At 41.0% G+C, this 10,427-nt stretch overlaps 1 protein-coding gene across 1 annotated transcript; it reads right to left on the minus strand.

The window, feature by feature from the left end:
* Nucleotides 1-1,399: 1,399 nt before the first annotated feature.
* LOC114251635 (protein lifeguard 1) lies at nt 1,400-9,977 on the minus strand. Its single transcript, XM_028185973.2, has 7 exons — nt 9,633-9,977; nt 8,563-8,701; nt 7,782-7,838; nt 5,505-5,592; nt 3,534-3,656; nt 2,681-2,836; nt 1,400-1,552 (listed from the first exon to the last, which is right to left on the minus strand). Exons 1-7 carry the CDS (start codon nt 9,868-9,870, stop codon nt 1,400-1,402), a joined length of 954 nt encoding a protein of 317 aa, XP_028041774.2. The 5' UTR covers nt 9,871-9,977.
* Nucleotides 9,978-10,427: the final 450 nt, after the last annotated feature.

Consider the following 10,427-nt stretch of genomic DNA (forward strand, 5'->3'; position numbering starts at 1 on the left):
GCGTTTTATCTTTCTACACCAACGGGCAAACCCGGAGCATCTACCCTCTATCGTGTTTCATAAGTACCTTTGATATTTCGTTCGGTTCAACTACAACTTCTGCTCCGTCGAATTTATGAAGACCGCAATATTCCAATATTTTTTGTTTGTATCGGATCCTTGTTTGGCTTCGTTCGATTCTATTTTGTTCAATAATAATTTTCGATATTTTATATTGTGAATGAATGATCTCGCGCCCTAAATATCCCTGTTTCACCCATTTTTTCTGCGAAGAACATCAATTGTACCAATTGAGGGATTGATATGTTGAACAATTATTTGAACGAATTTGAAAAAAAATCGAATACAAAAATCTATACGTATTATTCGAATCTCATCACCTCCTTTTCTATCGTAAAAGGTTAACCAAAGGCCTTTTAATTGCATTAAAGCTATTAATAATCTATTAATACGTGAAGCCAAAACTATGTATCCCTTTTTACGAAAATTGCGCGGACGGAGGAGTATGAAATTTTCCACACTTATAGAGAATATAGAGACGAAGTGCACAATGCTAATATATTTTTTAAATAATGCATAAAAGATACATTAAATCAATAAAGAAAACATTACACACACTACATACCATGTATTTGACGCACACACGCATGCATACTATTTATTGTCAAACTTTTGTTCTTGACGTCTGTGGTCAAATTGAGAATAGATTAAATATTGTTTGTCTTTGTTAATATTTTTATAGTATAGTCTTGGCGAAATTTGTGATTATAAAATTATAAAATACAAACATAATAGTGTACAAACTTACAATTCTAATTAATTATAGTCGAATTTCGACTACTGCGGGACCTCTAGTTACATTAAATACTTATGGGATAAGTATGTATGTATCTATTGAATGCCCCCCACGTGTTAAATGGTTACCCTAGCTCTTCGTACCTATGATGTCTGACGATAGTCTTAATAATGCGGTTTCTCCGATATATAATAGTATAGATACTACAAGTTCTGTATATCCTAGACCATTCTTAATTTTGATTGAATTGAAGCAACCGTGCAATTATATTAGCTCAAATATGTGACGCTTTCTTATCATGTCCTTGGTGAAGTGCTTTCACTGGTAAACCTCAAGCATAAATTTGTGCCTCACCAATGTGTGATTACTGCCTTGAGCTCAACTTAAATTTGGTATATAGAATTTTGGCATGTCACTGACAGTAAAGCTAACCTAAAGAGTTTGTGTAATACGTTGAGCCTGGGTTTAGTTTTTTCAAAGTTAGTGCTAAGCATCTAAATCTTCAGAATATCACCTAGAAGAGTAAGGACAAGCAAAAAAAAACAGAAATGAAAACGCATCAGTTATTATTTCCGTTAATTTTGATGAAAACGAATTACAAATTCACGTATCACCTAAAATACCAAATATCTGCACGAATTGGAGGAATATATCTACTATGGAAATGTAGAGTAGGAATGCACCCATCGCGTAATCGTCCTCGTGGAGTTCCACAGCTCTACCACCTAGAATGGTCTGAAGCTCCAATACCAATATCTGGAAAATAAGTAAAACATAAATTTCTAAATCTAATTTTCGACAGAACTAATTTTTTTACGGCCATGTTTCGTAAATTAAGATTACTTTGCCACAGACATAGGTAGAAGCGGGGTCATAACCTCTTCAATATCTTCGACCACCGATACCCACATATCCCGCGTGCCTCTTAGGAACGGGAACCTCGCGGGAGATTCGACTTCAACCCGAAAAAGAGAAAGAATAGTGAAGTGACCCATGTAGACTCACTGGAAACTATATTACGTTGCAAACAAAACACATAATACTCGAAAATTATTACATATTTTCGATCATGGCTTCACTATTATCCTATTGCGAATACTAATTAGTCGTCGTGGTCTAAAGGATAAGACGTCCGGTGCATTCGTATCTAGCGATGCAACGGTGTTCGAATCCCGCAGGCAGAGGTACAAATTTAACAATGAAATACGTACTTAACAAATGTTCACGATTGACTTCCACGGTGAAGGAATAACATCATGTAATAAAAATCAAACCCGCAAAATTATAATTTGCGTAATTATTGGTGGTAGGACCTCTTGTGAGTTCGCACGGGTAGGTACCGCCCCGCCTATTTCTGCCGTGAAGCATTAATGCGTTTCGGTTTGAAAGGTGGGGCAGCCGTTGTGACTATACTGAGACCTTAGAACTTGTATCTCAAGGTGTGTGGCGCATTTACGTTGTAGATGTCTATGGGCTCCAGTAAACACTTAACATCAGGTGGGCTGTGAGCTCGTCCACACACATAAGCAAAAAAAAAAAAAAACAATAAAATGTTGACGATTGCAACGATATTTTTTTATTGCTTAGGAGGGTGGACGAGCTCACAGCACACCTGGTATTAAGTGGTTACTGGAGCCCATAGACATCTACAACGTAAATGCGCCACCCACTTTGAGATATAATTTCTAAGATCTCAGTATAGTTAAAACGGCTGCCCCACCCTTCAGATCGAAACGCATTACTGCTTCACGGCAGAAATAGGCAGGGCGGTGGTACCCACCCACGCGGACTCACAAGAGGTCTTACCACCAATTTAAGATATTCAGTTGTAAAACTACTTCAATAGCCAGAATATATAAATCTCATAAAAATATCGCAACTCACAACAACATTAATCAATGTGCCGACAATCAAAAGGCCGAGGTCCAACGACTTCATGTGAGTGTTCGTTATTAACGTAGTCACACCGACAATCATCACTATTACGCTGAATGCCGTTGATATGACAATTACGTATATGAACCATTTAGTGAAGTCAAACTGAAAACGAAGAACTTGACATTGCTATCAAGCGCTAGGGGCTTTACAATCTTTGACTACGTTTAAGCAAGACTAGGAACGCCATCGTATTCATGTCCTAGTCGCAGACCATCCAACTAGGCATTCCAAGGTCACAACATTAGGCAACATCTTGCAGTAATCTATTAATATTTTTAAGGACGTGGGTAGTAGACCAATCTCATAATGTACCCGGTCATCATTGATCACTAGACATGCGTCGAAATCGTCATAGCCTGAAGGATGAGACATCCGGTGCTTTCGTGTTGAGCGACGCGCCGGTGTTCGAATCCCAGGCGGGTACCAATTTCTCTAATGAACTACGTACTCAGCAAATGTTCACGATTGACTTCCACGGTAAAGAAATAACATCGTGTGGTTACCGGAGCCCATAGATATCTACAACGTAAATCCCGCCACCCAACCTTGAGATATGAGTTCTAAAGTCTCCGTTTTTACAGTCCAACGGCTGCCCCACCCTTCAAGCCGAAACGCATTACTGCTTCACTTCAGAAATATGCAAGGTGGTGGGTACCTCCCCGTGTGGACTCCCAACACATTTTACCGTCAATAAAACATGACAGCGAAGTCTCATTTTTAATCATTTCTCAATTACGGTCCGTGCTTTGTTTTCTTAACCATCGAAAAGTTCACAGCCTTATAAGCAAAATCCACTCACATTGGAACAGGCCAGTAATATACAGACAAACACAACGACAGCGGTCGCCAGCATTGCATACATCAAGATCTCCGTGTTGTAATGCACCGTGATGAACGAAACAATTGCGGACATTCCTATAACCTGTAATGAAAAATAATAAAATTATTTTAGAACGATCGTTTAGAAAACAGATTAAGCTGCTTGTGAAGAACGGAGTCTGAAATACATAATATACACTTTTTTTTTTTTGGTCAGGAGGAAATCGCCGGACTCCTACCCTCCACTGGAAATGGTGGGCGGGGTATGTCGGAGTCGAACCGACTAAAGCCTCCTGTCGCTCAACAACCCACGTCCGAACCTCTCATGAGACAGAATTCATGAAAAGGCAAAAGGGGGAGAGTGAAGCGTTTAGTGCGGAGCACATCTCTCCCATCACCCTCCCCCTCGGGACGTCGGACCGGCAGTCGTCGGCGCCACGACGACCAACCCTCCCGGTCAGCAGGCTGTCAGAAGCCCGCCTACATGGCGCCGGTTTGAGTTAGTTATCCTACGAAATACCCCGCTGGGTCAGAACCAGCGTGGGTCGAGGATGGCTGGCCTTCCATCACCCGGATGCTCTTGCGTAAAACGCGTGAAGAGCAGCTTGCACGTCGTCTTCTTAGGCCCCCCTCGCCAGGCCTCAGACCGACATATGAAAGGGACCCGAAACACTTAGAGGGCCAAAGCTTGGACGAGATCCGCCTCCCTGGCCCCCGCTCGACGGCGGCGGGCTTGTGCGTCTCTCACGCACTCCGCCGCCTCCTTCTGCAAGTGCACTATCTCGCAGAATTCGAGCATCGCCTTCCACGACTAATCGTTGTCGAGCATCGATGCCACAACACTCAGCAACAACAAGTCGTATCCTATTTTTGCAACGAGGACACGGCGCCACCCCTCCCATGCGGGGCAGGTAACGAGCGTGTGCTCCGCCGTTTCCAAATCACAACCACAATTGTGGCACTCTGCCGTCGGCTCGGCTCCGATCCGGTGCAGGAACTCACCGAAGCAACCATGCCCATTGAGCACCTGCGTGAGCCGGAAGTGAGGCGTCCTCTGTCACGATTCACCCAATCCACAAGGACCGGGTGAATCGCCTTGACGGTCCTACGACCAGCCGAAGGATCGGCCAGCTGCCTGGACCACGGACCGCCGAGATTGGGTCCTCCGCGCTCTGACCACACTGGGGCTGGGACGTGCCACGTCCCGGGCACGAAGGTCAGCCCGCCACTGATAGTCAGCGGCGAGCGCCTCCGCTTCCAGGACCCAAGGCGGTGTCCCAGCCAATACACACGCCGCCTCGAAGGAGATGGTGCGATAGCCACGGATGACATATATACATAGGTTACAATAATTGTAATGAGGCATTAATGTTGGGTGGCAAGCGCGATCTTATAAAAATCGTAGGGTACAAATTGACGAGCTTGCCGGTCGCCAACGGAGAACGAAATGTCAGTCCGAAAAGTAACTAAAGCTTAGAGCTCGTCACTCTAAGCAATAAAAAAATGTGTCGTAGAAAAGCATTTACCGCCTCACAGTTTTTGATTGCTCTATATTTACCACCCCAAAAGCTATTGTCGGAGATCGTACACACCAAAACGTGGATGCCATTATACTTCAGCATAAGACCAAAGTCTTAATTGCATTGTATTGAAAAATAGCCGCTTGAAACCTGAATGTAGGCAGCCGCTTGGCTCTGCCCCTGGAATTGCTGAAGTCCATGGGCGAGGGTAACCACTCACCATCAGGTGGGCCGTATGCTCGTCTGCCTACAAGGGCAATAAAAAAAAATCAATGAAATATCTTATGTTTGTCTGTTAAAATTATCACGCTAATTCTATGTTCTCTATTATTGTAGGCGTTTTTAAATAATCCCTTATGTTGCCTATAAAATTAATAAAAAAGATAATCAGATAAAAGAAAGATAAAACAAAAAGATAATCAGTAACTTACCGCTAAAACAAGACACACAATATTGCAAGGCATTTTTCTGGCACACTCCGAACAAGACATCACGAAACTCAGCCCAATAATTAAAATCCTTAAAACAAAAAAAAACTTTATAAATTTTAAATAATTCATTGAACTCCCAATGACGTGATCTGAATTTGTCGTATTTATAAAACGTATGCACTATGTATATAAGTATATAGAACGTATGTTTCCCGATAAAATAATCCAAATGATGCATATAAAAACTAAATACACTCAGAATTTTCATGGATCACCAAATACCATTCCACATCAATACTGTAGATTCAACGATGCAACTAACACAGTATTATTTACAATTCACCAATTCAAAAACTTTGTATACAGAACACTGTAATTTTTATTTGTTTCCCTTCATTTCTGATTACTCGTATAAGGTTTGGACCCAAAATTAACCACTCTAGAATAATGAATTCAAACGATCTGTCTATAAAGTTCTCGAAGTTTCAATCTAATACCTTTTCTTCATATTCGATGGTGCTTTACACCGTCCGACGCAAGATGCAATTTTAACAGAATTTATTCATATTTTAGTAGATCCATATAAGTACACCGACCCAATCAAGAATATGAACAGAGTTAATCGCCACTAAAGTATTTTAAATTACGCTTATTGTTTTCCGACGGTGATGGAAATACATAGGTTGCCAATGACGCTAACAAGTAGATATTTTTTGAAAATAATTCTGATAAAATTCTCTTACTGGTGGTAGGACCTCTTGTGAGTCCGCGCGGGCAGGTACCACCGCCCTGCCTATTTCTGCCGTGAAGCAGTAATGCGTTTCAGTTTGAAGGGTGGGGCAGCCGTTGTAACTATACTGAGATCTTAGAACTTATATCTCAAGGTGGGTGGCGCATTTACGTTGTAGATGTCCATGGGCTCCAGTAACCACTTAACACCAGGTGGGCTGTGAGCTCGTCCAACCATCTAAGCAATAAAAAATAAATAAATAAAAATAAACACAACTGATTGGAAATACCAGCCTGCAGTGCAGAAGCAATGTAAGTAACTCAAACTATAATTGGGATACACTAGTAGCGTACATTGAAAATGAATTTATCGAATATACAATTCTTCCACCAACAGCAAACAAATTAATATTTACGATTTGAGTTATATTTTTTAGGCTTTTTAATCCTGCAGCAGTTGCTTCGTGGATGCTCAATTCTGCACCGAAGTACAAGACCAACATTATCGTCATCATTCACCTGCCCTTCTCCCTGTTACTCCGCTATCATACACCATTTCTTCGCTCACTCGCCTCTTACACATATCGTCTTCACACAATCCATCCATTTCTTCTTAGGTCTACCTCTTCCTTAGGCTGAGGAGCGCGAAAGGGAATGGGATCCCTCTTCGGCTCCTCAGCGCAGAAGGCGGGGTAGACGGCGCGTGCGAGAGGCCGCCGCTCAGCCCTCGTAGGGACTATCGAGTGCCGGGTGCGGGGGCGCCCGGCACTCTACTGTTGGTCCGGTGGTGAAGCGGTGCAAGGTGGCTCCTGTGCGCCGCTCACGGTGTGTCTCCCGAGACGAGGTTCTATGGGATTTTCCCGGGGATGAGATCCCGTCTTAACATTAGTACGGGTACCGCCTAAGGCGAGACTTTCGGCGCGCACCGCGGTACCGTAAGTTTCGTGTAGTCGGTGTGGTGGAGCTCGATGGGGTTTAGTCGGTAGTCGTTCTGCGGGGCAAGTGTTTCGCGCGCTTTTTTCAAGGCGTAGTCTCCTGTGAGAAATTGGGGGAGGTGAAGGACCTCGGCCCTTCTCTTCTCCCCCTCTTCCTCTCCGGAGGCGCCGGAGTCCGACATAACCCGGTCCGTTACCCCCCTCGACCGGGTATCCGTAAATGGATTCCCCAGCGTTAAAAAAAAAAAAGGTATACCTCTTCCTCCATGACCATGGTCACCTATTATCATCTTGACATCATCAGGTATGGGACTCTGGTATTCTGCCTATCAGCATAGACTTAATGATATTACAGTCGATATTTCTATCAGAACTGGCCTAGCGTATGTAGGTAATATTAACTAAAGTTTCCAAATTTGGAAAGCTATCAGTGATTAGGATAATGTTATTTACCAGGCTACATATTTATTCTGTATTTCAAAACTTTAGGGCAATGAACTTTCCCGAGTACTTCTGTAAGTTAATCAGTTAACCTACCATATTAAAATACAATAGCCAAGGCAGTTATTGATATCTTAGAAACTTTTAATACACACACTGAAAAAATACTTACATGGCTGGTATGCCAATTACTAAACCGATCCTTTGAAAAAACACTTTCATATCGGGCCTGAAACACAAAAGAACATTTACTGTGGGTAAGATATATAAATAACATCTGTAATGTCATTATTTAACCCTATCATGAGTACAACTGGTGACGAAACAGTGCAGAAAAAAGTCTCTCTCGCACTGGCCACCGCCTTCTCCCTTGAGATCGTGGACTCGCAGAAGCTAAGCATTGCTTTCCAGATTCCTTTGCTATCTAGAATCGTGGTCCCTACGTTTCGCAGCGAGAAGGCGGGTGCAATTTGCGAGACGGGAACATGACGCTGTAATGAGAAATAGGTTGCGAACGTATGTATGTTCCGCCGTGTCAGCATAGCAGCGATAATAAAGCTACTGAATCATCGATTTTCTTCCGGTGCGATACATACCCGACTGAATTATGTTATAACCCCTTTTTTTGTAATGTAATCATAAAATAGCTGATTCTAAATCTGCCTCGTAGTGAGTAATTAATAGTACTGACAAGCACTTTCAATGCGAGATCGAATCTTTTACAATTTGAAAAATCACTATAATAAAATTGAAAGCCTAGCAAAAATTGGCTAAATATTGGGTCGATTCGCGTAGGGCTTTATAGATCTCCAAATAGTAACGGTAGGACCATATTAAATGACGAGACGAGACTACATTGGTGTTAAATTTGATGATAAAAAAATACCGTGAAACATATCAACCGAGTCATAGATTAGAAATACGCAGTACCAACAATTAAAACTTACACTTACGTGATAAACACCAGTACGGTGAATGATGCTGTGCACATTAACATTATAAAAACTATAATGAACACAAAACGAACGAAATCATTCCTAGTCTTCGGATCATATTCCAACGGAGGTGCGCCATTATCAAAAGCGTTGCCTCCTGTCAATAGATAAAGGACCCGTTAATTCACAAGAAAGAGCAACTTACTCCACTAAATTTTATGAAGGAAACCAAGAAAAATTGCATATCTATGCTATCTAACAGAAGAGTAAGATGATGAGAAACAATATGAAGAAATTTTTTTTATTGGCCTTGTAGGCAGACGAGCATACGGTCCACCTGATGGTGAGTGGTTACCGTTGCCCATGGACTTCAACAATGGCAAGGGCAGAGCCAAGCCACTGCCTACCATAAATTACCTAAGCAGAAAGCACTTTTGTTTTCCAATAGATGACGTGAAAGAGATCAAACGCCAAATTAGCTACTAAGATATTCATATTTTACGTATCCCAAATAAAAGGCGAAACATTTTTGTTAGGATTCATATAATAAATACAAATTTTAAACATAGGCATCACATGTTTTGCCAAATTTCATTACGGTTAATTTACTTTATGTTCACACAAGCGCGCAATCATGCTCCAACTAAACTATGCAAGTATCTTAATCAAGAGGTTACCGGCCAGATACCACGGGAACTATCACGTCATTAATTCTGGAAAGTACATGCCCGTGGAGTGTGTTAGGGTTAGCTGCTACTGTGGTAGTATTTATGGAAATAATAGTTGTGATATGCTTCACTAGATTTCAACTAAGGATAGTTCGTTCAGAGGTAAAAGATACTACGTCAATCCTCGGTCAACACTCAAACTTTTTTTAGGAATAGTTGTTGTTAGATCTTTTCTTTGTAGTAAAAAAGAACTAGAAAGCAAACATATTCCCCCGAAGTAACCTGCATGCGAAGCCTTTCATCCCGGACAATGTAAATGCTCTCTTACATTTTTTTGGAACTTTTATACATAATATGTTATTATCAGTGCATTAGGTAACTAATATAGGCAAATAAGCAATATAAGCAAATAATGGTCACCTGACATCCCCCAGTCGTTCTGATTTTGAGCTCCATAGAACTGGTACACTACAATACTAGGATTTTTTCTTTCATTTTCAGTTCCCTTTACGTCATCCCCTAATCTTGTCATATCAATATGAATCTCATTATTTTGTGATTTTCTTTCATTAGCCGTATCTTCGTTATTATATTCTGTAATTCTGTTTTCTTGTTCTTCATTTGAGTTCTCATTAATTTCCTTATCTTTTGGCATCATCCGAATTTTCTTTCATTATTAACGAAAAAATTGTATTGACATCGTAATAATCGCTATCGCTTCATTTGTCATTCTGTCAAAACAATTCAATACTGTCAGAAATGCCAGCAATCCCTAAAAATGTTTTAAAACTCATTGAACAATAACCTTAACCACCTTACAAACTATACTAATATATATAACTAACATACAAATACAAATATAAATATAAATAATGGTTAGGTAACGGCTTAGGTCTGCCACTGGCATTGCTGACGTCCATAGGTGACGATAACCACTCACCGCTGACCGTATGCTTGTCTGCCAATAAGGGCAATAAATAACAACGACTCAGAATTTATTAACTTAGTCCCCAAATATGCCTGCCAGTTAAGCTACATTATTTGCATTTGCAAGTAAAATATAATATACTACTAGCTGATCCGGCAGACTTTGTAGTGCCTCAATCGATAAGTAAAAGATCTAAGCTTTTGTATAAAATAAAACAAACAAAAGGAATCGGTCCGACGGAGGACACATCAAAGGAAAAACAAAATTGTTATTTTTATTTCATTCCG

The sequence above is a fragment of the Bombyx mandarina genome, chromosome 28 (genome assembly GCF_030267445.1).
Source record: "Bombyx mandarina strain Sakado chromosome 28, ASM3026744v2".
NCBI lineage: Eukaryota > Metazoa > Arthropoda > Insecta > Lepidoptera > Bombycidae > Bombyx > Bombyx mandarina.

What these genes read in the sequence shown, in the direction of transcription:
- LOC114251635 (XM_028185973.2), bottom strand. Translation starts at nt 9,870, where the DNA reads ATGATGCCAAAAGATAAGGAAATTAATGAGAACTCAAATGAAGAACAA. An exon ending in ACCGTACTGGTGTTTATCAC is followed by an intron (nt 7,839 to 8,562) that starts GTAAGTGTAAGT and finishes TTTGTGTTTCAG; the next exon opens with GCCCGATATGAAAGTGTTTT. An exon ending in TTGTGTGTCTTGTTTTAGCG is followed by an intron (nt 3,657 to 5,504) that starts GTAAGTTACTGA and finishes TTTTCATTACAG; the next exon opens with GTTATAGGAATGTCCGCAAT.